General features: G+C 40.8%; 1 protein-coding gene across 2 annotated transcripts in view; it reads left to right on the top strand.

Moving 5' to 3' along the window:
- Nucleotides 1–27,275, top strand: part of npsr1 (neuropeptide S receptor 1) — a 122,161-nt gene that overhangs the window by 23,899 nt on the left and 70,987 nt on the right. For both annotated transcript variants that reach the window (XM_062984360.1, XM_062984361.1), the window contains exon 2: nucleotides 4,507–4,639. In XM_062984360.1, the coding sequence (XP_062840430.1) occupies nucleotides 4,507–4,639 (133 nt within the window). The remainder of the gene's footprint in view (nucleotides 1–4,506; nucleotides 4,640–27,275) is intronic.

Genomic DNA, 27,275 nt, shown 5'->3' with positions numbered 1-27,275 from the left:
TGGTAAATCCGTGTTGACTATTAGCAATGACCGCATTTGTTTCTAAGTGTTCGCAGACCACTTCCTTAATGATCTTTTCCAGAATTTTGCCTGGTATTGATGTGAGGCTGACCGGACGGTAATTGTTTGGGTCGTTCTTTTTTCCCTTCTTGAAGATAGGGACCACATTCGCCCTCCTCCAATCTGCTGGGACTTCTCCCGTTCTCCAAGAACTCTCGAAGATAATTGCCAGTGGTTCTGAAATAACTTCCGCTAGTTCCTTCAGTACTCTTGGGTGTAGCTGATCTGGCCCTGGGGACTTGAATTCATTTAGAGAGGCCAAGTGTTCCTGGACAACTTGTTTCCCTATTTGGGGTTGGATTTCCCCCAATCCTTCGTCCATTCCGTGTTGCTGAGGTTGAAGATGGCTTTCTTTTTCTGAGAAGACCGAGGCAAAGAAGGCATTAAGTAGTTCTGCCTTTTCCCTGAAAACCTGCAAAGGTCGCGGAAAATGAGCACGCAAAGATACTGTGGGACTTCCGAATCCCACAAAGTTCTGGAACACAACACACCAGACATCACAGTTGTGGAAAAGAACAAGGTTTGGATCATTGATGTTGCCATCCCAGGTGACAGTCGCATTGATGAAAAACAACAGGAAAAAATCAGCCGCTATCAGGACCTCAAGATTGAACTTCAAAGACTCTGGCAGAAACCAGTGCAGGTGGTCCCAGTGGTGATGGGCACACTGGGTGCCGTGCCAAAAGATCTCAGCCGGCATTTGGAAACAATAGACATTGACAAAATTACGATCTGCCAACTGCAAAAGGCCACCTTACTGGGATCTGCACGCATCATCCGAAAATACATCACACAGTCCTAGACACTTGGGAAGTGTTCGACTTGTGATTTTGTGAAACGAAATCCAGCATACCTATCTTGTTTGCTGTGTCATACAACGTCGTTGTGTCAATAATAATAATAATAATAATAATAATAATAATAATAATAATAATAAGTTTATTTATATCCCACCTCCATCTCCCCCGAAGGGGACTCTGGGCGGCTTACAGCAAAATCAAAATACAAGCGATGATAAAATATTATATCATCATCATTTAAATAAAGTATGCCAATTTATTTCTCAAAAAGGTAAATAGTATATCAACTGTGGTAAAACCAAATATAGTTTTAATTCTGAAAAAGATTTTTAGATTTTGGGCTATATTTCTTTTGTTTGGTTTGCATGGGACAGTCATTCCATTTGGTTTTCAGCTTCATTCACGTCAGATATACTGCTAGCTAGCAAACATTTGTAAACAACTCTTGCTAGTTTTAATTTATTGGATGACAAAATCATGTTCAACAGCACAGCAAGAGTGACAGACAAATTCAGAACTTATGGCAAATATAAAAATATAAATCAAATTGTTGTTGAAGAAGTGTAATGAATCATGTCATTGTGGCTGCAGAAACTGTAGGATAAAACCTAAGGTGATCCAGCCAAAGAGAAAGAGAGAGAAAAGAAAAGATGACAAATAGACCCATTCCAAAAACTCTTACGTTTTTGACTAGCTGCTGTGAATATTTCATTTGAGTGATGCCAAAATCAATTTATCAATAAACAATGGAGACAGGTTAAGCATAGCAATTAGAATATTATCCCAAAGACCCAATATATGTAAATAATTAATAGTTTCTGAATTACCAGTGATAATAATTTGGCAAACAGTCCAAGTAAAATACTGAATTTGACAGACATAGCCTATAGCAATCAATAAAATAATCACAAAGAACACCCAAATGATTAATTAATTTTATGAGTCAGGTTTAGAGCTAGACAAGCAAAGGACAACAGCATGTGAAACTGCCTGATCTTCTTATTTTTCACACCCAGAGCTGGAGATTTCTGTATTTTGCCTGAGTGCACATATCAAAAATGCCTATCATAGATCAAATGCCAGAGGAAAAAGATATACAGATATGATGAAAGATATATGATGAAAAGGGGATATATAGGAAGTGCCCCTTTCTAATCACTAGAAGAAAAGAGGTCCCAAACATATTTCAAAAATTCCAATAGTATACCAAATTTATTTTCTATTATAAATATAAACTTCAAATTAAAGTCGAGAAATCAGAAGTTTAGGTAGTTATCCGCCTACAGTCTTCTTCACTAAGACCATAGGAAATGGATAGTACTTTTATTTACATTATTTCTGAATCTGCATATAAGCATCATTCACACAAACAATGCCCTGTCTCCCTCTTTGGTCATAAATGTCCTTGTTTTTTATACTAAGTGGTCACTCTGTATTCAACATATGGTAGGAAAGTAACATACATTGATCATGACTTTGTATGAGTTTGGACCTTCTCCTGAACATTCAGTAGAGCAGAACTTCCTCTTCTAATTCAGCCCAACCCCCCAACCCCCCGAAAAATACATGGGTGGCAGGAGTTGGCAGTGTCCATGCAAGGAGGATATCCATGCCATCAGTTGCTGGCAGCTACTGAGGAATATAGGACATGGGGAAAATTGTGTTTATTATGGATCTCTGGACAAGAATCTAGATTCTAGATCCAACTTTCATCACAGTAGGATTTCTTGGGCATATCTTTCTTCCACCCTTTGGATGGAGAGGGGATACTAATAATAACCTTGTTCCTTTTGCTAACATGAGAATGGTAAAATAACCCCCTCATACAAAAATTAAACAAAAGTTATCAATCTAAAACAAATTGAAGTATTTCAGTAATTTGCTTAACAGCAGCATGGAGCAATACATGTGAAAGGGATCTAGGGGTTTTAGGGACCACAAACTAAATATGACTCAACCATGTGATGCAGAAACAAAAAAAAAGTCAATGCACCAATAAAAATATAGTATCCAGATTGAAGGATATAATAGTCTTGTTCTAAATTTTGGTTAGACCTCATCTGGAATACTGGGCACTACAGTTCAAGAAGCATATTGATAATAGACTTGAGCCTGGATCTGTTTTTAGCCATTCCCTTCAGCCAATCTGGCTTCTTTGGTTTGATCCAGTAGCAAGGGCCCAGTCGTCACAGATTCCCATTCAAAAAGGGACTACGTGGGAGCTGATCACGGCTCCTCGTACCCTATTCAGCATCACAGTTTAATCTTTTGGATTTTCCTTTATTTTTCTGATTCTTTTTAATTTACTGGGACTAAATAGGAGTTGGAGATCTGAGGGCTCCTCCTTTACAAACAGAAGGGAAAAGTCCATGCGTTTGAGGACTTGGAGCATCACCCTTTTAGCTTCTCTTCCTCTCCAGATAATACTTCTAAAAGATAATAATTAATAATAATAATAATAGTAATCCCAGCAAACAAAAAGACAATCCTACCTCTCCTCTAGAAAGTAGAATTCGCTTTAAGGAAGCAAAATTCCAAGCAGAAAGGAGATTGCAGGCAAGAAAGGGGATTTTTAAAGGTAGTCCAGGGAGAATAGAGCCACTGAGCTCCAGGTCATCTCTCTTCCTTCCCTGGTCCTCCTTAAAATGCCTTGGAAAGCTGTGTGGTGTGCTGCTGGTGTTGAGAGAGAAAGTGCATGTGCCTGCCTCTCCTCTAGAGTAGAAACAGCTTTAAAAAACATTAAACCTAGTTCTCCTCCTCTACAAACAGAAGGGAAAAGATCCAGAGAGAGTGGTTTCTAAATTCTGATGCTTTTTAAAATCCAGGTCTTAATGAAGGATATGGAAAGGGAGCCTGTAGGAAGTCCCATAAAGGGCTGGATAGGGTGCTTTCTTAACCCTGTTGCTGGCATCCAGGCTCCCTTGAAGGGAGGAAAGGAAAGTCTCCCAGGATAAAAGGAATCTTCGTAAGTTTCCTATTGCCGCCAATGGGCTGAAAAGAGCTGCTTTTTTTTTGGATGTGGAACAAAAATGCCCATTCGGCAGCATGGCTGTTTTTGGGAGCTGTGAGAAAATGGATATGGGGGGGGGGGTGATCCGCTATCTGTCAAACAGAAATGGATAGTGATTCATCCAAAATGCACAAGCCTAATGGATAAGCTTGAACTTGTCTAAGGAAAGGTGATAAAGAAGGTAAGAGTTCTGGAAATCAAATCTCATGAGATAATGCTTGCAAGAGGTACATATGTACAGCTCAAGGGCAAGAAGATGATAAGTTGATATGCCACATTTCAATACCTGAATGGTTACAATGTAGAAGACAGAACAAGTTTGGGTTTTGTTGCTTTAAACCCCCAGAACATGAATCAACAGATTCCAATTATAGGAAGAGGTTCTGCCGAAATATAAGATAGAACATCTGTACTGTAAGCTCTGTTCAACAGTGGAATAGATTGTCATAGAAGCTAGTGGACTTTCTTTGGGGGTTGGATAGACATTTTCAGGAGTAGTTTGGTTGTATATTCCTATGTGGCAAGGAGTTGGGCTAGATGGCCCTTGCTCTCCCCTGCAATTCTATGACTCTATGGTAGCTTGAGTTTTTCACAACTGAGTATTTCTATTTACCACTCTGCTTTCCTTTCCTACAGACAGAACAACTTGTGACCCTTTGGATCCTTTTTGTTCTAACAGTTGTGGGGAACTCGATTGTTCTGCTCTCCATTTGGAAGAGGAAGAGGAAATCCAGGATGACTTTTTTTGTTACTCAACTAGCCATAACAGGTAAGGTTATGTCAGAAGCAAGAAAGGCCAGCTCATTTATTTTCACTCATCAACAAATATTTAATGTACAAAAAGAACTCAACTAAATTGAAGCTGAAGTATGCCTCTTAAACATCCAATGGTTAGCAACAAATGACTGGTAGACACTGGCTGCCAGTGGCCTTAGGAGTTAATCACATGAGGCAGACAAATTGCAATTACAGCAGGACAATAGCCTTTTTGTTTGGACTAATCATATTTTATTGCTCCTTTCCCACTGCTCTTTTAGCGGATAACAGCCTGAAAAGCATTTTTTTTACAGACACAAATAATCTGTTAATGGTCTCCTTTTGTAAAAGAAGTAGTCTCCCATTGGGAAAGTGGCAAGAAAAGAGTGCTGTCATGTGATATGTCCAAGTCAAAAACTCTGTTGTCCTGCTGTAATTGCAATTTGCTGCCTCATGTGATAAACTCTTCCAGTGGCAGAATGAGGTGCTCCTTCTGCTTGGGCTGTTAGTGATATTGCTGGCTACAGCTTTGCTGCATTTGTTGCCTTTGTCACTTTTGCCACGACATATAAGAGCAATTCCTATGCCCTGAGGTTCTCTTCACTTTTGGTTGCTACTCAGCTTCTTTTTGTTCTCTTCTTCCCACTTCACCTGGAGCCCCTGAATTATACTGAATCTAGGCATTTTCGGTTTTCTGATATCTGTCTTTTGTTTCCACTATGCTTTTAATACCTGTGGGACAAATTGATATAAAAACAAGATTGTGCAACAAGTGCTCAGATGTTTATTGGTCTACCAATGAGAAATTCTGAAATGATGGATTATGTAAGGATTTTGTCTTTGTAGTTGGTGCTGTTTTTAAATTATCTGTTGCCACTGTTATCATTTGCTATTTTACAGCCTTTAGTTCATTCCCTGTTTCGTATAGCATGAGATGGTGCATCAAATGTGACTGGACCCAGATCTAACCATGACTAACCATGTTGTGATTCTGTGTCTCTATTCAGAAATAGATATGACTTGTGGCAAAAATGTTCTTCACATAAAGGGCAAGTTCTCGTGGGCTCGAGAGCAAGAGAGTTTAGTGGCAAAATGAAATACTCTTCTCAGCATGGGTTGTCTTAATCATATCTGTGATCTTACTAAATTGTTTCTGGTGTTTTCTCAGCTGCTGATGGAAAGAATAGATCAAGGCATGTGATAGGATTGAGATGCAACTTTAAACAACACTGAGTTGTCAAAGAATCATAGAATAGTAGAGTTGGAAGAGACCTCATGGGCTATCCAGTCCAACTGCTGCTATGAACATTGCAGATACACACTGTATTCTGAGTATAGCTCAGATTATTGGGTTTGCATAAGCAGTAACATATCTCAGGCAAATGCAATCTATGGTACTTGTGCAAATATGTAAAGCATCAGATAAGAAAATGGTCTGTAGCCAGGTATACAGCAGAATGTGTATCACTTGATTAATCAACATCAGCCTGAATGTATTCTGGTGTGCAAGAACTCTGGTGTATGAACCTATTAGTAATTTAAAAAGAAAAGAATTTGTGATAGATCAACAAAAGGATACATAAACAAATTATAATGTCATATATGTTTAAAATTAACATTACTTATCTACATTCTAGCTACTACTCCTATAATGCAGCCAAACAAGCACTATAAATGACACAACACAAACACATAAAAACAAAAATAAAATAAACAAGTACACATACATATACATGCAGCTTCTAAGTTACATACAAGATAGCTTATTTGAGTTTGTTCTTAAACTGAGTTTGTATGTAAGTTGGAGCAGGTAAATTTTTAAAATGTAACTCCTATCATCCATCCATCCATCCATCCATCCATCCATCCATCCATCCATCCATCCATCCATCCATCCATCTATCTATCTATCTATCTATCTATCTATCTATCTATCTATCTATCTATCTATAAGCTTTGAACAGTATAGGGAAGGGTTAACAACCCTGTGGTATTTGTTTTGCTGTCTGTGTCCCTGTTTAGAAGATTTCCCCTCACTTTCTGTCCCTTTGATAATTGGATTTTGAAAAATTTGGCTTGTTGTGGAATCAAGGATTTGTGATAAAGCTTCAGTTGAGACATCTTTTCCCCATGATAACTCTTTCAGGAGTGAATTTCCCTTCCAAAGGGTAGATTTCTCTCACTTCTTAACTATAAGCCATTTGTATGTCAGATGTTTGTAACTTGGAGACTGACTATACACAGAAACAAAATGAACTAACGCAAAGGCACATCTACAAACTGCTCACTCTGTATCTGATGGATTGTTGTATCATATTAATTAGCAAATCACAACCTCTCTTGAAGTTGGACAAATAGGTATTTCTTCTCAGACAACCTAATCAATTTGTCCATCTCAATTCATTCATGAATCAGCTGTTGTCATCATCCTTCCTCTGTTCTTTATGCATTTGATCCTCTTGTTCTTCAATTCCCCTTTGATATGTTGGTGAAGAGTTTAAACACAAATCTATTATCCTGCAAAGTTAACCATCACTTCTCTAACTAGCTACATAGGGATCCTGTTAGTAGATCTTATCAACCTTCCTATGGAAATCTTTATATAAAATTTCCAGAGAGATTTTCTCCAATATTTCTGGCTACTTCTGAGACCTGGATTCCAATATGACAAAGTTTTGGTTCATCTGAGTTAGCTTCCAATCAGCTTTTCCAAAGATAGACAGACAGACAGACAGACAGACAGACAGATTTCATTTCAACTGATAAATAATTTCTCATCAACCTCAAAGTACCCAAAAGTTGGGTTAATACATTTAGTTCTGAGTAATCCCGAAATTTGGATTAAATTAAATGGTCTACAATGACCATTTAATTCAGTTTCAAACTGGTATTGAAGAAAGTGGTTTCACTGTGCAGAGAGTTGTAGAGGAAATCCTGGAACCAATTTGAGACCCGGACGGTGATTACACAAACCACAGAGCACTGATACACATTAAAAGCTTTCTTTCATGTGCTTTTGCGGGAGTTTGTTTTTTGGCCACCATAGTTTGAAGCTAGCTCCGAAATGCGCCATCGTCGTCGTCTCACTTGTTCAGTTGTTTTTGACTCTTCATGACCTCATGGACCAGTCCACGCCAGAGCTCCCTGTCAGCCGTTGCCTCCCCCAGTTCCTTCAAGGTCGAGCCAGTCACTTCAAGGATACCGTCCATCCATCTCGCCCTTGGTCGGCCTCTCTTCCTTTTTCCTTTCATTTTCCCCAGCATCATGATCTTCTCCAAGCTTTCCTGTCTTCTCATGATGTGGACAAAATACTTCAACTTTGCCTCTAATATCCTTCCCTCCAGTGAGCAGTCAGGCATTGTTTCCTGGAGGATAGACTGATTGGATCTTTTTGCCGTCCAAGGCACTCTCAGGATTTTCCTCCAGCACCAAAGTTCAAAAGCGTCTAACCTTCCTTCGCTCAGCCTTCCTTATGGTCCAGCTCTTGCATCCATAGGTTACTATGGGGAATATCATTGCTTTCACTATGCGGACCTTCATTGTCAGTGTGATGTCTTCTGCTTTTCAGTATTTTATCGATGTTGGCCATTGCTGTCCTCCCAAGAAGTAAACGTCTTCTGATTTCCTGGCTGCAATCTGCATCTGTGTCACGACCCAGGCTGCAGAGCACCAATAACCATACACAGAGGCCAGAATCTATCTAATATCTTTATTGAAGGAATATATAAAGTTAATAAAAACAAGTGTAGAAAATAGTCCAGAATTAGACCTTTCAGGAAAGGTCAGAATTAGTCCAAAAAAGCAATGTCCAATAAGAAATATTAAGGTCCAAAGTTGTAATCCAATAACCGAAACACTCACTTTGCCAAGCAAAGTGAGGGGAGATGACAAGGTCCTTTAGTCCATGAAACTTGAGCGAGGCTAGGAAATAACTTGATACTTGAAACAAGGCTTGAACGTGGAACAAGGTAACTAAGAACAAGAACAAGGTCCGTGGAATAACTTGATAAAATCCGTGGAACAAGGCAAGGATTGATCCTGGGAAATAAGGCAAAGTCCGTAGATAAACAAAGGCTGGGAAGCAAGGCGAAGGCTGGATAGCAAGGCAAGGCTTGAGCAGGAGCGAGGCTTGAATCGGAGCGCGCTGTCCAGACACAACTCGCTCCGTAGGCTGACGAATTGACTCCGCGAAGTTACTACGCGGGTAAAACACCTAAATAGAGTCTAGCTTTCCCGCCGAAGCAGTTCTCTGGGAATCAGAACCGAAAGCTAAACTCTGAGACCAGATGTGAGACTCCCCAAAGATTCTCACGAGAAGCAGTCTTAATTGGCCACATTCTTAGCTGCAATCCTCGCACTCCTGCGCGAAGCTGCTTCCAAACTTCTCTGTTGTTTACAAAACTCCCGGCGCAAGAACACGGGAGAAGTAGGCTCTGGGCTTGTTTGACATACTTCTGGGAGACAACTTTCTTGCAGGTGCAAGGTTCCCAGATCTGCCTGGGAAAGATCTGGCTGAGAGGAATCCAGTTCAGACTGGGAAGGTAAAAAACCCAAGTTTTCATCTTCATCAGGAATTACAATGTCCTGAGCAGGACTACAAGGCCCATGGGTCATCACAATCTGCAGTGATCTTCGCACCTAGAAATATAAAATTTGTCATTGCCTCCATGTTTTCTCCCTCTATTTGTCAGTTGTCAATCAGTCTGGTTGCCATGAACTTGGTTTTCTTGATGTTAACTGCAGCCCGGCTTTTGCACTTTCTTCTTTCACCTTGGTGATAAGGCTCCTCAGCTTTTCCTCACTTTCAGCCATCAGAGTGGTATCATCTGCATACCTAAGGTTGTTAATGTTTCTACCAGCAATTTTAACTCCAGCCTTGGATTTGTCAAGCCCCGCACATCGCATGATGTGTTCTGCGTACAAGTTGAATAGGTAGGGCGATAATATACAGCTCTGCCGCACTCCTTTCCTAATCTTGAACCAGTCTATTGTTCCGTGGTCTGTTCTTACTGTGGCTACTTGGTCTTTATACAGATTTCTCAGGAGACAGACAAATGCAGATGGGCAAAATTGCCCATTGTGCAAAGCTCAGTCTTCACTTGCGGAGCCCATCCCACAATGTAGACCTACTTCCAGCGGTGCTCTGTGGTGCAAGTGAAGAGGGAGTGTCGTAAGCTGCCACAGTGTCAACATGGAAGACTTCCCGTGTTGTATAGGCAAAAACAGGGAGAAGCTGGATGGTGGATGCTTCCCCTCATGGAATGGGGTGAGTGAGAAGCTTGACGATGCGGGGTGCGGGACAACAGGTTACCCCCATTGGGCCCCGGTCTTTTCTATGGTAATCGTTTTTATTTATTTCATGTGAATATAGTACATTGAAAGTGGGCCCTGGTCTTAATGTGATGAGGTCCTAAATGTTTAGTGTAGATATGACCTTCTTGTCCCTGCATACAGAGACTTGTTGTTGTGACTGAACACATGATGGCAGTAGAGTATATCCCACCCCCATTGTTTCTGAAGTACTGGGGCTAGGCTACTAAGTTACTAGGTTACTTGATGAGGAGAAGTGTTCTTCTTCCAGAATTTCAAATATTTACTTTCTGTATGTATGCTTTCATTCTGGGAAGTTTCCTTAGTTTAAACTTTGAAGATTAGCGTAATATTAACAAAACTGTAATCCTTTATTGAACATGTAAGCTGTTACAATTGTTCCACCTCACAAGTTTTATTAGCGTTCTGTTGTGATGGAGTCTTTGATGGAGTCTTCGAGTAGAGATACTACTAGTTGTGTTAGAAGAGGCAGGACAACTACTCATGAGCAAGACTCCGATGAGGAGCAACAAAGGAAGAGAATCCGGGAAATACTTATGGAATCCACTGATGATGATACTTTTGAGGGTTTTGAAGGGGATTGTGGGGCTGGGAGTCAGGAGGATGGGATTTCAGACTCTGGGACTGAAGAGATGGATTGGATTAGGGTTCAGGAGATCCGGGAGATTCTTGAGGAACCCACAAGCAGTGGTACATTTGAGGGATGGCACAGAGAAGATACAGATGGATCCTGGGGAGTTATGGGTTTGGCTAGAAGGTGGTCTGGCTGGAAAGATCGTAGAAGGGTAGCAGCTGGAGGTGGGGCGTTGGGCGACTCCAGCTCTGATGAGGATTTGCAGCAACAAGGTTCAGCTGTGGATAGGGCGTTAGCTGGCTTAAGTTCGGAGGAGGACTTGTAGATAAAAGTAAGTTTGTTGCTAATGTAACTTTGCAATCGGCAAGGTGTTTGTTGGGCGCTTTTCGGGATCTCTGTTTCAGAAGACATGTTTGGAAGACTGCTTTGGGATGTAAGTGGTAACCCGGGTTTTCAGTGGCAACAGGGGCTGGCATTGTATGGGTTTGCGCTGGATTGTCCTATGTTGGTTTTATGCATTAGCTGCCGGCTTGCCTCCGTCACTTTGGCTTTTTGTGTTGACCTTGGACTGGAACTCGATGCCTGTGACTTCTCCCTAATGACGCGGACTGGAACTCGATGCCTGTGACTTCTCCCTAGCAATGCGGACCGGTTGTGGCGGCTGTGATTTCTCCTTTATGACTTAGTCTGGCTTCAACAACGTTTTGGGCCATAGTGTGGCCGCTGGTCACTGTGGGTAGTTGCTGGTAGTTTTCCTGTGGTTGTTAAGCTCCATCGAGTAGGTGGAGCGAGTTTTCAGCCATTTCGGCTTAATTTGTTTTAATCTGGATTATTTCCCAGGATAATCCGGATTATATACTGAGTTTGGTTTTTTTGAGTTCTTTTTGGACATTGTTACTTCACACTGAAGAGAAAGTGTTTTGAACCCTTTTTTGGTTATTTCCTGGGCTCTTTTGTGTTGTTTTGCAATAAACTTAGTTATTTACATTGGCTGGCATCTGACTCGTAACACCTTCAATTTAACTCCAGTCAGTGAATTTAATTTACTCATATCTCTAATAAGTAGAAGAAAGTCCAAATGGGAGATTAATTATCCAGCAGACAGGAGGGCAGTTGGTGTTGCTTTGTTGTGAGTTTGACAAAACAGCCACACTGCGGTTAGAACTACACTGCATATAATGCAGTTTGAACTGCATTATATGGTCAATGTAAACCCATATAGTTCAGTGCAGTTCGAACTGCATTATAAGGTTCTATACTGACTATATAATGCAGTTTGAACTGAATTATATGGCTTGTAGATTCTGCTTGGGAGAAATCTCTTTTCTTCAGGTAGTTGCTTTTCCTTGAAGAGCTTACCAAGAGATAATCTGTTACCATCTTGCTCAGTTATCTGGTGTAGGAATCTTTAAATTGTTTTTCTTTTAATGTGCATAGTTTAAACAATTTTTCATTGACAAATGTGTCTTTGTGCACATTTCCAAATATGTATACAGCTTTTTTATTTATGGCTAACTGCCTGTGTATAATTCAAAGGGACAGAGAATAACAATTAATCAATTTTGCTTCTTCTCAGTTGTAGAAATCCAAAAATACACAATCTTTTCATTAACAAACTGATAGGCTATAGATTGGATAAATCCATTTAAAAAGGCAAAAATACCCTAATAATTTCTTTTTCATCCATCGCCACCACGTACTGGTATGATCATGTGGCGGTGTTGAATAGAAATGTTTTTTTTTTATATATATATTTGAACCTTTTATTACAAAGTACTACGCAAAGAGGATGGAGAGGAATACTGACGTTATACAATTGAGAACAAATTGGTCTTTGAAAAACAATATAAGTTAAACTAAAAGACTAATTGCATGTCAGTGCTAGATATGACAGCCCTTTACTCTGTAATCTGTTACAAGCAAAGTAACGTCTTGCAAACTGCTGGTCCATGTGTTCATGTTGGCGACAGATGACTCAACATGGGTAAAGAATCGTTAGCAATGGAGTCATTTGCTAAGGCCCTGAGTACACTTCCCACCATCATCGCAGATAATGCTGGCTATGACAGTGCGGATCTAGTTTCCCAACTTCGAGCTGCTCATATTGAAGGGAAAGCTACATGTGGACTTGACATGAGAGAGGGTGCCATTGGCGACATGGCAAGTCTGGGAGTTGTTGAAAGCTTTCAATTGAATAGAAATGTTAACAGTTGTGCAAACCTGCAGCTCTGCACAGCAAGTCTATTTATTCCAAGCAACAAAAGAAAATAAGTGTTTGTAAAAAAAACTTTTAGTAATAGTTCCATAACAGTACCAATAATTTGACATGAGTCAGACTTACCATAATAAGGGGATGTTTACATTAGTCTAACATGCCATTAATTCTATGCATCAACAGTTCTTTGTTTGACAAATTTTATGTCTGTAAGAAGATGAAGCAATGTTGTGCTTGTTTATTCTCAGGAATATTTTATTTTACCTGGTAAGAATCAAAGCCACAGCAGTGTGCGAATGAGAGGATGGGAGGAGACAATCACTCCTGAGCCTTTGTAGTCTAGAATTAAGATGCAAAAAGATGTAGGAGTTAATGTCTGGCAGGTAAAAGCTGCCACACACGTTTTTATTTCTGCCTTATGTATCCCTAAGGGATAATTTCTGCCTTATGTATCTTAAGGGATATATAAGGGATGCCCTAAGGCAAGGGTCCTCAAACTTTTTAAGTGAAGGGCCGGTTCACAGTTCCTCAGACTGTTGGGCGGCCAGACTACGAAATAGTCTAAAATTAGGATTGTTCTTGTTGTGTGCCTTCAAGTCATTTCAGACTTAGGTCAACCCTAAGTCTAAAGTTTAGGATACAGGACAGGTCAATGACCTTGGAGGGCCGCATCCGGCCCATGGGCCTTAGTTTGGGGACTCCTGATCTAGATGATCTCAAGACCATAGGTAAGCAAAGAGACCTCCAAAGATGATTTAGATGGTCTCATAAGACCCTCAGTAAGGAAAGGGACCCTCAAAGACCATCTATATGATCACATAAGACCATCAGAAGACCATAAATAATGAAAGAGACCTCAAAGACCATCTAGATGGTTTCATAAGACCATAGATAAGAAAAGGGGCCCCCGAAGGCCATCAAGACAATCTCATAAAACCATAGGTAAGTAAAGGGACCCTCAAAGGCCATCTAGACGGTCCCATGTGACCATAGGTAAGGAAGGTGACCTCCAAAAGCCATCTAGATGGTCTCATAAGGCCGTAGCTAAGCAAAGAGACCTTCAAAGGCCATCTAGACGATCTCATAAGACCATAGGTAAGCAAAGAGACCTCCAAAGACCAAATAGATTTAGGTCAACCCTAAGTCTAAAGTTTAGGACAGGGGCCAGGTAAATGACCTTGGAGGGCCGCATCCGGCCCACGGGCCTTAGTTTGGTGACCCCTACCCTAAGGGATACATAAGGCAGAAATGAAAGTGAGAAGAGCAACATAAAAAGAAGAAATATTTCATTTTTCTGTTCATATTCCCAATATGTTTTTAGGAAAAACATTTCAAAAGCATATACATTTGGGTAGGTAAAGGTTTCCCCTGACATTAAGTCCAGTCATGTCTGACTCTGGAGGTTGGTGCTCATCTCCATTTCTAAGCCAAAGAGCCGGCGTTGTCCATAGACACCTCCAAAGTCATGTGGCTGACATGACTGAATGGTGCGTCGTTACCTTCCCGCCGGAGTGGTACCTATTGATCTACTCACATTGGCATGTTTTTGAACTGCTAGGTTGGCAGAAGCTGGAGCAATAGCGGGCGCTCACTCCGCTCCCGGGATTTAAACCTGGGACCTTTCGGTCTGCAAGTTCAGCAGCTCAGTGCTTTAACACACTTCGCCACCGGGGCTCCAAGGGTATGTTTGTATTAATTCAAGGAATGTACAAATGCTACAAAGGTAATCTTAAAATGGAACACATTTAAGAAATGCACAAATGCAAATTGTGATTGGATCTGAAGCCCACAGTCATTAAATAAGAAGAACTTAAATATTTCCTTATAAGTAGCCCAAGTCTCCCTGCTGCCTGAGGTAGAAAGCAACATTAGGAAACTTCCAGGTGATGAGCTGTCTGGTAGTGAAATATAAGCAGCAGAACATGGTGGAGTCTCCTTCTCTGGAAATTTTTAAGCAGAGGTTGGATAGCCATTTCTCAGGACTGATTTAATTACATTTTCCTGCATGGCAGGGGTTTTCACGGTATGGCCCTTGCGGTCTCTTCCAACTTTATGATTCTATGATTTAAAGTACCAGTGGCCTCCCCATACACATATATTCCTGTCATGTCTGACAGTACAGGCAAGACAACTTTGTGCCCCAATAAGAAATACCAGGCCATCAGTCTGAGATACACACAGTAAAAAGGAGGCAGGCAACAGCAGCAGTCCATGTGTACCCTTCTCACTATTGAAGGAGGAGGAAGGAAAACTAAGATGGTACTGATACAAGTGACCCTTACATTCAGCTGAAGGCAAAGACAACTGGCTTCAGTGGCAACCGGATACCTTTTTTTCTTAACTCGCAGTGTCTTGCTTTGAGGACCCACTGAAGCCAACACTTCAGAAAATAGGTAACTGTCAGCTATCAAACAGGCTCACAAAGGCAGCTCCGTGGAAATGCTTTATTGAGGACCTTCTTTTCAAGATGAAAACAAAGCTGAAACTGATGTATTCCCACCAAACCCTGAGTATATCTGCTTCTTACCTTCCCCCCTCCCCACATTCACACATATCTGTTATATGATCCTTTTCCCAGGCTTGAAAAACCAGAGCTGGCCATAAAACCCATCCCTGGCCAGATGGTCCTTATCATTTAGATTATCTCCCACCCACCCCCATTGCTCTGGCAGAACGTGGAGAGTACAGTTATTATGAATGCTGGGCTATCACGTCCTGACAGGTAACCCCATTTAGACTAAAATTATAGCACAACTAGCTTAGGTACCCGACAGTGCCTGGATTATATGAAAAGGACCTTGTTTGTTTTTAGATGTTAGGTAATATCAGTTTGGTCATATGTTACGCTATTTCTTAGAAAAAAACCTCAGTCTTTGCTTTTGTTTTTTATGAATGTTCCCATTAGAAAATGCATAAGGATGTGGGTGAACTACAATTCCCAAAAATCTTGGATCAATCCTCCCAAACTCCTCCAGTATTCACAGTTGGCCATGTTGGATCTGTGTGCCAAATTTGGCCCAGATCAGTCGTTGGCTGGGTTCAGTGCTCTCTAAATAAGGGTGAACTACAATTCCCAGGGCAATGTTCCTGAAATACCTGCCAGAATTCACAGTTGGCCATGTTGAGCTTGTGTGGCAAGCTTGGTTGAGATTTGTCATCTGTTAGATTCAGTATTCTCTGAATACGGGTGAACTATAGCTCTCTAGTGCCAAGGTCAATCACCCGCAAAGCCTGCCAGTATTCACAGTTGGCCATGTTGGGTCTGTGTTCCAAGTTTGGTCCAGATCCATCATCAAATGGGTTCAGTGTTCTCTGAATACGGGTAAACTATAACTCCTGGATGTCAAGGTCAATCACCCCCAAACCCTGCCAGCATGCAAATTTGGCAGTGTTGGATCTGTGTGCCAAGTTAGTTCCAGGTCCATCGTTGGTGTGGTTCAGAGTGCTCTTAGATTGCAGGTGAACTATACACCCCAGTCTCTACAACTCCTGAAAATCATGGTGAATTCTCCCCAAACCTCTCCAGTATGTTCAGTTGCTGATCAATTTCTGTTTTCTGTGTGCTATAGGAAAGGATAAGAAAGGGGTAAGGGAGAAATAGAAATAGAACACTGGGATGTGCTCGCTGTAACCTGCAATGTCCTGGGAGGGAGTGACTTGGTGGCTCCCCAGCACTGGGAACTATAACTTGTTTGTGGAGGCCAGAGGCTGCCTCTGTGAAAGGACACTCGTGCCACATACACAGGTACACTTTTTCACTTTATTAATTGAGGCATCAGTGGGTTAAATGTTTTGAATATTTACTGTATTTCAAAGAAAAACAGTAAACTAACTCTATAACCTTTGCAAATCCCCTCTCTATGTGCATTTTCTCCTGCAATATTTGCAAACCCTATTTATCAATGTTTATATCTATCTAGACATCTGTGTGTGTGTATGTGTGTGCGCGCACATACATTTTCCCTCTGCACTTGCAAACATGTGAGGGTAAAATTCATATAAAATATATAAAGTTAATGTATACATATAGGAACAGATATACATGGAAATCCCTAGTTATCTATATTTACATAGGATTTGCAAAGACCTGTAAACAGATGAGGGGAAAATTCATGTATTAATGTATTTGTAGTGGGAACATCTATGTAAATATTTAGAAGCTTTGGGGCATGCATTTACCCAAGGAAGAAATGCAAGCAAAGCCCCCCAAAAACAACTTTGTCCTCTTTTCTCCTGCCCTTTCCCACCTCTTTTCTTTCTCCCTTTTTCAATCTCTAAAAGTAGCCAGAAAAGGCTTTTTAAAACTTCTCTCCCACTCCCAAAAAAGCCCACCTCATTTTTGTTTCCCTAGGAATAAAAAGAAATACACACCTTCTCTTGCTCTCTTTTCCCTCCTTCCCTCCTTTCCTCCTTTTGGACTCAAATGTTCTTGCAATAATAGTAGTAGTAGTAGTAGTAGTAGTAGTAATAATAATAATAATAATAATAATAATAATAATAATAATAGCAATGAATTGTGCAAATTTGCAAGAATATATTTTTTTCTTCCCCTTCTACCCATGAAATCTGGCTTGCAAGGGTTTGTCTCACACTCTCCTTTCGCTTTTGAAAACATTTGCTTCTTCTCTGTCTCTCTCTCTCAAAAAAATAAGATAACCAGCCTGGGAGGAGAAGCAGAGGAGGGAGGAAAAGAAAACATACTGTGGCCTCCAGGCTCCGGCTGCTGGCTTGACCTTGGCCCGAATATAAGCTGTGGGAGGCTTTTTCAGCTCATAAATAAAGGCTGAAAAACTCGGCTTATCTTCGAGTATATATGGTATGTCGACTGACAGGCGGTGTGGGGCTCCATAAGTAAAGTGGGGCAGAACTGTCTTAGGGCACTTATTTTTTCATGTATGATGAGGTTAAAGGACTTGCTCTTCAGATGAGGCTTGTATTTCTTTTCCTTTGAGGCTGAGAGAGTGTGACAGGTCCAGAGTCATCTGGGAGTTCTCATGGTTGAGCAGGGATTCAAACCTTGGCCTACACTGTCATAGTCCAATATTCCAACCACTACATTGCACTGGCTTTGCACCAGATAATTATATTCTGTCTGGAAACCTATTGTACAATGAATGTCATGTACATTTCAAAATTAAACTTCAACAATATCTCATATTATTAAACCAGATTGTATTCAATATAATTCCATCATTCAATTCTCCCATTAATACACGTATATATTAGATGACAAACCATTTCAAAGCTCATCCTACAGCACACAAAATAAACTGAGAGAATGATTTGATCCATGTTTTCACAACTAAAAATGCTGTAATTCCCTCTTCCAAAATGCTTTAACGGGATGATTCTGTCTAGCGAATGATTTGAAGAAAAGTTGTTATAGCAAAGCCAATTTCAGCAATCTTTACTCAGACATTTTAATAGTCATTTGCTTCAACTTGTTGATTTGAAAATTGTGGGATGATTAATCTCCTTGGTTTTTGACACACAAGGCAGAGAGACTTAAAAATCTCCAAGCAGGAATCTGAATGACTTTTTCTTTTCCTTTTCAAATTAATGTTACTTTTGGGTTTGTTTCTGAATTCTAAAGTTATTCTTGGTTTATGCCTTGAAGCAAACACACGGAGAGACAGATGAAGAGAGTTGTGTGCTGGTGTTAACACTGATGTTCTTGTCAGAAGGCAATTTCTGAGCTTTTCAGATGCAAATAAACAGATCAAAATTTGGCATGCAGCTGACATGAGCCACGTTTTCATAAAAGATACTCAGGCACATACCATTTTACTGGTAGGGATCTCCTCTGCTGGACTTGAAACAGGACACCGTATAATCTCCTAAATCATTTTAGCTCCTAGGCTTTAGGGAGCATGAAGTATTACTGCCTTTGGCACATGAATGTTTGGCCGAGTATATTCTAGAAATAACAAAATCATTTAATAGCACATCAACAAATTATTCCTCTGCCTCATCTTAATCCAGTCATTCTGGAGCCCATCCATTCAGCAATTCTGACAGGTTGGACATTTCCTGACCCACTGATTCATTGAAAGCTTCAGGGAACAAAATGTGTTGAAATGAAGATGATGTTCAGTAAAAGGGATTTAGCTTTCAAGGCCATGTTCTATTCATTAAAACTTCTTGCCCACCTTCTCAGCACCCATGGTTTTTCTATTGCATGTTAAAGTGATCCAGTCCCTTTTCTTGGAGTAAGTGTCTTTAGTAAAAAAAAATCTGTGTCCCACTGAGTTAGACATACCTGAAGGGTTGAGATACTTCATGCTTTGTAGAAGCCTTGAGGAACAAATGGAAGATATGGGATTTGTTTTTGTTTTTTACTGAATACACTTTTTGGGTGACTAGAAATACTAATTATTACTTATGTTGCCATCTTCCATGTTTTTTATCCTTATATCAGATGGGAAAGATTAGTCACAATGTGGCTAATAATAATAATAATAATTGATAATAATAATAATAATAATAATAATAATAATAATAATAATACTTATATCTTGCCACCATCTCCCTGAAGGGACTCAGAGCAGCTTGCACAAGGCACAAGGTGCCTAATAAAGAAGAACGTGATTGCAGCAGATTGGAGGAGGTTGAATGTGGTCCCTATCTTCAAGAAGGGAAAAAAGAACGACCCAAACAATTACCATCCGGTCAGCCTCACATCGATACCAGGCAAGATCCTGGAAAAGATCATTAAGGAAGTGGTCTGTGAACATCTAGAAACAAATGCAGTCATTGCTAATAGCCAATACGGATTTACCGAAAACAAGTCATGCCCGACTAATCTGATCTCTTTTTTTGCTAGAGTTACGAGTTCGGTTAATACAGGGAACGCCGTGGATGTAGCCTACCTGGATTTCAGTAAAGCCTTCGACAAAGTCCCCCACGACCTTCTGGCAAACAAACTAGTAAAATGTGGGCTAGACAAAACTACGGTTAGGTGGATCTGGGTTCCGTCCTGGGCCCGGTTCTGTTCAATATAATAAAATAATTAATAAAATAATAAACTTTATTTTTATATCCCGCCCCATCTCCCCGAAGGGACTCGGGGCGGCTCACAACAGGGACAAGCCCGAAACAACAACACAACACAAAATAAAATAATGGACAATACATTAAAATCCAAGCAGATTAAATCAGAGTAATTAAAAGCAACAACTTTATTAATGACTTAGACGAAGGGTTAGAAGGCACAATAATCAAGTTTGCAGACGACACCAAACTGGGAGGGATAGCTAACACTCCAGAAGACAGGAGCAGAATTCAAAACGATCTTGACAGACTAGAGAGATGGGCCGAAACTAACAAAATGAAGTTCAACAGGAACAAATGCAAGATACTTCATTTTGGCAGAATATTCAGATGAGGGCTAGAACAATAAGAAAGATATGAAAACCCAGGGAAGCTAAAATATGAATATGGAACAATAAACATTGGAAGTGATCCAGGACGGATCGAAGACAATATGGAGAGGGATGGAAGTCAACAATTTTCTGTTTTTAAACTTAGAATCATAGAATCATAGAATCATAGAATAGTAGAGTTGGAAGAGACCACATGGGCCATCTAGTCCAACCCCCTGCTAAGAAGCAGGAAATCGCATTCAAAGCACCCCCGACAGATGGCCATCCAGCCTCTGCTTAAAAGCCTCCAAGGAAGGAGCCTCCACCACAGCCCCGGGGAGAGAGTTCCACTGTCGAACAGCCCTCACTGTGAGGAAGTTCTTCCTGATGTTCAGGTGGAATCTCCTTTCCTGTAGTTTGAAGCCATTGTTCCGTGTCCTAGTCTGCAGGGCAGCAGAAAACAAGCTTGCTCCCTCTTCCCTATGACTTCCCTTCACATATTTGTACATGGCTATCATGTCTCCTCTCAGCCTTCTCTTCTGCAGGCTAAACATGCCCAGCTCTTTAAGCCGCTCCTCATAGGGCTTGTTCTCCAGACCCTTAATCATTTTAGTCGCCCTCCTCTGGACGCTTTCCAGCTTGTCAACATCTCCCTTCAACTGTGGTGCCCAAAATTGGACACAGTATTCCAGGTGTGGTCTGACCAAGGCAGAATAGAGGGGGAGCATGACTTCCCTGGACCAAGGCAGAATAGAGGGGGAGCATGACTTCCCCTATTGATGCAGGCCAGAATCCCATTGGCTTTTTTAGCAGCCGCATCACATTGTTGGCTCATGTTTAACTTGTTGTCCACGAGGACTCCAAGGTCTTTTTCGCACACACTGCTGTCAAGCCAGGCGTCCCCCATTCTGTATCTTTGATTTCCATTTTTTCTGCCGAAGTGAAGTATCTTGCATTTGTCCCTGTTGAACTTCATTTTGTTAGTTTTGGCCCATCTCTCTAGTCTGTCAAGATCGTTTTGAATTCTGCTCCTGTCTTCTGGAGTGTTAGCTATCCCTCCCAGTTTTGTGTCGTCTGCAAACTTGATGATCGTGCCTTCTAACCCTTCGTCTAAGTCGTTAATAAAGATGTTGAACAGAACCGGGCCCAGGACGGAGCCCTGCGGCACTCCACTTGTCACTTCTTTCCATGATGAAGACGACGCATTGGTGAGCACCCTTTGGGTTCATTCGCTTAGCCAATTACAGATCCACCTAACCGTAGTTTTGTCTAGCCCACATTTTACTAGTTTGTTTGCCAGAAGGTCGTGGGGGACTTTGTCGAAGGCCTTACTGAAATCCAGGTACGCTACATCCACAGCATTCCCTGTATCGACCCAACTCGTAACTCTATCGAAAAAAGAGATCAGATTAGTCTGGCATGACTTGTTTTTGGTAAATCCGTGTTGACTGTTAGCAATGACCGCATTTGTTTCTAAGTGTTCGCAGACCACTTCCTTAATGATCTTTTTCAGAATTTTGCCTGGTATTGATGTGAGGCTGACCGGACGGTAATTGTTTGGGTGGTTCTTTTTTCCCTTCTTGAAGATAGGGACCACATTCGCCCTCCTCCAATCTGCTGGGACTTCTCCCGTTCTCCAAGAACTCTCGAAGATAATTGCCAGTGGTTCTGAAATAACTTCCGCTAGTTCCTTCAGTACTCTTGGGTGTAGCTGATCTGGCCCTGGGGACTTGAATTTGTTTAGAGAGGCCAAGTGTTCCTGGACAACTTGTTTCCCTATTTGGGGTTGGATTTCCCCCAATCCTTCGTCCATTCCGTGTTGCTGAGGTTGAAGATGGCTTTCTTTTTCTGAGAAGACCGAGGCAAAGAAGGCATTAAGTAGTTCTGCCTTTTCCCTGTCCCCTGTCGCCATCACCTCATCTTCTCCTTGCAATGGCCCTATCGCCTCCTTTTTCTTCCTTTTTCTACCAACGTAAGCAAAAAAGCCTTTTTTGTTGTTTTTTATGTCCCTGGCAAGCCTGAGCTCATTTTGCGCTTTAGCCTTGCGAACCTTTTCCCTACAGGTGTTGGCTATACGTTTGAATTCTTCTTTGGTGATTTCTCCCCTTTTCCACTTCTTGTGCATGTCACTTTTGAGCTTTAGCTCAGTTAGAAGTTCTTTGGACATCCATTCTGGCTTCTTTGCACTTGTCTTATTTTTCTTCTTTGTTGGCACTGTTTGCATTTGCGCCTTGAGTATTTCACTTTTGAAAAACTCCCATCCATCCTTAACTCCCTTGTTTTTTAATATCGGCGTCCATGGAATGCCGCTCAGTAATTCCTTCATTTTTTGGAAGTCAGCTCTCTTAAAGTCGAGAATGCGTGTTTGACTTGTCTTAGTTTCAGCATTCCTTTGTATTGCAAACTCCAGGAGCACATGGTCACTTGCCCCTAAGGATCCAACCACTTCAACTGTATTGATCAGGTCTTCCACATTTGTTAAGATTAGATCAAGAGTTGCTGATCCCCTTGTTGCCTCTTCTACCTTCTGGACCATAAAATTATCTGCAAGGCAAGTGAGGAATTTGTTGGACTTTGTACTCTTGGCTGAGTTTGTTTTCCAGCAGATATCGGGATAATTGAAATCGCCCATGACTACTATATCTCTTCTTTGTGCCTGTTTGGTCAGCTGTTGACAGAAGGCTTCATCAAGTCCTTCATCCTGACTCGGAGGTCTGTAGTAGACACCCACGACAAGATCTTTTTGAGTCCTGGTTCCCTTGATTCTTATCCAGATGCTTTCAAGCTGGTTTCCCGGATTACAGTCTTGCATTTCTTCTGCAACGTAACTGTTTTTGACATATAAAGCTACTCCCCCTCCTCTCCCCTTTGTTCTATTTCTGTGAAAGAGGTTATAGCCCTCAATGGTTAAATTCCAGTGATGGGAGTCATCCCACCAGGTTTCAGTGATGCCTATGACATCGTATGTGTGGTGCTGTGCTAGGAGTTGGAGTTCGTCTTGCTTATTTCCCATGCTCTGAGCATTAGTGTAAAGACATGTAAGCCCCTGTGACCTCCCCTCGAACTGTTTATTTGGGATTATTGTGCTCTCTGTACTTGGTCCTTGATGTGTTTGTGCAGCCCTCCGTTTAGCCTTTTGGCGGTTCCCTGTGGTCGTGGGTAATATAGTGTTCGCCAGGCTGTTGTTCTCCTCCCCCAGTGGATCTAGTTTAAAGTGCGCCTGATGAGGTTTGTGAGTCTGTGTGCAAAAAGATGTTTTCCTACTTGTGTGAGATGCACCCCATCGCTTGCCAGTAGTCCATCCTCTTGGAAGAGTAGACCATGGTCAAGGAAGCCAAAATGCTCCTCTTGACACCATTTTCTGAGCCAGTTATTGACCTGTACTATTTTTCCGGCCCTTGTAGAGCCGTGTCCTACAACAGGGAGGAGGGATGAAAAGATCACATGTACATTATATGATCTTTTCATCCCTCCTCCCTCCCTTTTTCTTTTTTTTTCTTTTTTTTTCTTTTTCCTTTCCTTTGTTTCTTCTTCTTCCTCACCCATCTATTTTCAAATAGATTCAAACTATCCAATTTCCTACTTTCCTATCAAACACAATGTTCTCCCACTTTTAATGTATCTATCTAGAAAATAAAAATAAAGTTTTTTAAAAAAATCCAAGCAGATTAAATCAGAGTAATTAAAAGCAACAACTTCATTAATGACTTAGACGAAGGGTTAGAAGGCACAATAATCAAGTTTGCAGACGACACCAAACTGGGAGGGATAGCTAACATTCCAGAAGACAGGAGCAGAATTCAAAACGATCTTGACAGACTAGAGAGATGGGCCAAAACTAACAAAATGAAGTTCAACAGGGACAAATGCAAGATACTTCATTTCGGCAGAAAAAAATGTAATGCAAAGATATAGAATGTGGAACTCCTGGCTCGACAGCAGTACATGTGAAAAAGACCTTGGAATCCTCGTGGTCAACAAGTTAAATATGAGCCTACAATGTGATGCGGCTGCTAAAAAAAGCCAATGGGATTCTGGCCTGCATCAAAAGGGGTATAGCATTTAGATCCAGGGAAGTCATGCCACCCCTCTATTCTGCTTTGGTCAGACCACACCTGGAATACTGTGTCCAATTCTGGGCACCACAATTGAAGGGAGATGTTGACAAGCTGGAAAGCATCCAGAGGAGGGCGACTAAAATGATTAAGGGTCTGGAGAACAAGCCCTATGAGGAGCGGCTTAAAGAACTAGGCATGTTTAGCCTGCAGAAGAGAAGGCTGAGAGGAGACATGATAGCCATGTACAAATACGTGAAGTCATAGGGAGGAGGGAGCAAGCTTGTTTTCTGCTGCCCTGCAGACTAGGACGCGGAACAATGGCTTCAAACTACAGGAGATTCCGCCTGAACATCAGGAAGAATTTCCTCACTGTGAGAGCTGTTCGGCAGTGGAACTCTCTGCTACAGATTGTGGTGGAGGCTCCTTCTTTGGAGGCTTTTAAGCAGAGGCTGGATGGCCATCTGTCGGAGGTGCTTTGAATGCGATTTCCTGCTTCTTGGCAGGGGGTTGGACTGGATGGCCCATGAGGTCTCTTCCAACTCTACTATTCTATGATTCTATGATTCTATGAAATAAAACACAATATAAAACGCAATTGAATAAAACATATAAGCATGTAAACAACAACATAAAACTCAGAATAAAACAGCACTCATCTGTAAATGGAAGTAGCTAATTTGCTTCCAAGTTAAATGGATCAAGAAACTAAGCTAGACTTCTGAAGTCCCTGACAGCTTTTGAAATGTGTTGTTGAAGGCTTTCATGGCCGGAATCACTGGGTTGTTGTGCATTTTCCAGGCTGTATGACCATGTTCTAGAAGCATTTTCCCCTGACGTTTCACCCACATCTATGGCAGGTAATAGATATGACACGGACCCCTTACAGATTTTTCACAACAGTTTATAATCAAAACAGGGGTTGCATGAATTTTGTTAAGACAAACAAAGCAGGTCTTTTTTTAGTAGTGCACACCCCTAGTGTTTTGTGGCAACTGTGAGTGCTGTCCATTGTACTGGAGGATGGCAGAGCTTCCTCCTCCATTTCAGAAGTATGAAGAGCAACAAGACGAAGCCTGGAAGATCCACAGTATACACAGAAACAGTAAAAATTAGGTATTACCTGCCAAATTGGAGGGGGAGGGTAAGTCAGGAAGATTTCTCCATGTCCAGAATGCAGTTTTCAAACCAGGAACAGATTTTTTTTTAAAAAAAATTGTTACTTAGTGTTATTGAAGGCAAATCACACTGATTTCAACTGAGCGTATTTGCAAGTACAGTAGAGTCTCACTTATCCAAGACTCACTTATCCAACGTTCTGGATTCTCCAACGCATTTTTGTAGTCAATGTTTTCAATACATCGTGATATTTTCTTGCTAAATTCGTAAATACAGTAATTACTACATAGCATTACTGCGTATTGAACTACTTTTTTTGTCAAATTTGTTTTGGTGCTTAATTTGTAAATTCATAACCTAATTTGATGTTTAATAGGCTTTTCCTTAATCCCTCCTTATTATCCAACATATTCACTTATCCAACGTTCTGCCGGCCCGTTTATGTTGGATAAGTGAGACTCTACTGTAAGTATATTATTTCCTCTCTAGCTATTACAGTGTTCACAGCCCTGGACAACATAGATTTATTGCCTGATTTCAAATAAAATTGCTGGGGTTTGTTTTTAAAGTAATCATCTGGAAGAATGACATTAATTTAGAACAATTGAGAAAGTATTTATTTCTGTCATTTGCAAGGTTTCACTGACAGAACACTGACAATTTATTATGCTCCATTTGTAATCTTGTGTCTTCCACATTTTCTTGCATTTCTTTTAAAAGTACAAATTAAGATGCCCACAATGTCCTTCACTGATATTTGAAATAAAAGCTCTGTTGACAATCATTTCAACTAATGTTTGTACAAGAAAATACTTGAACAATAGGTCTGAGTCACTCTGGAATACAACATAACTCACAAAATATATCTTACAACGTACAATGAAAGGTATAGTACACTTATCCCTCCACATTTGGTTTTGACTTTTGTGGATTTGATGATTCACAGATTTCAAAGCTGATAGTTTTTTTCTTTCTGTACTGAAGACCTCAGTATGATTTTTTTTAAAAAAATATTACAGTTGCATCAGTATTTCCTAACTGTGTATTATTGAAGTAATCAATCTGCATGGTATACATCAGTGATTCTCAAAGTGGGCGCTACTGCCCCCTGGTGGGCGCTGCAGCGATCTGGGGGGCGGTGATGGCCACAGGTGCATTTGGGGGTGATGAATAACTGTATTACCTTTCTATTCTGAGTTCAAAAAATAGTTTCATAATTTCAAACTTCAATGTTTCTAATTTACAACTTTCTTTACTATATTTTACGAAAAAGGTAGAAACATTAATAGATATATCTTTCTGTTTAATTGCTATTAAAAAATTTAAAAAAATAATTTCCAGGGGGTGCTGAGTAATATTTTTTCTGGAAAGGTGGCAGTAGGCCAAATAAGTTTGAGAACCACTGATTTAGGACATTATCACACAGCCTTTTAACCCAAGTTGTAGCTTCTCCATCTATGAATGAAAATAGATCTCACCTCATGTCATCACCTCCTTTCATAGAAGAGTTGTAGTCAAAGCATAGGTGAGCTAAACTGCAAATCCCTTGGAAATTGAATGAAAATTGTAGCTGAGGAGAGGAGACAGGGTTAATGTTTGTTTTGTGCCTGGAAGGAACGTCACTTCTTCCCCTTTCACACCACTCCCAACCTCTGTGTTTTATCTGGATTATTTTTTATTGCACAGTAAAGAGAATTTGTGCAGTAACACATGGAACTAGGCAGGCACCCTCCCATCACAGTCAAGAAACAAGCCCTATGAAGAGTGGCTTAAAGAGATAGGTATGTTTAGCCTGCAGAAGAGAAGGCTGAGGGGAGACATGATGGCCATGTGAGGGGAAGCCATAGGGAGGAAGAAGCAAGCTTGTTTTCTGTTGTCCTGGAGACTAGGAAGCAGAACAATGGCTCCAAACTACAGGAAAGGAGTTTTCACCTACCATCAAAGATGGCGCCAAGGTAAGAGGAACTCCGTTTGGCTCTGAAAGGGAAACTAAT

This window comes from Anolis carolinensis, chromosome 6 (genome assembly GCF_035594765.1).
Source record: "Anolis carolinensis isolate JA03-04 chromosome 6, rAnoCar3.1.pri, whole genome shotgun sequence".
Lineage (NCBI taxonomy): Eukaryota > Metazoa > Chordata > Lepidosauria > Squamata > Dactyloidae > Anolis > Anolis carolinensis.
The sequence above is the reverse complement of the archived record's forward strand: the minus strand, read 5'-3'. Positions and strand labels throughout refer to the sequence as shown.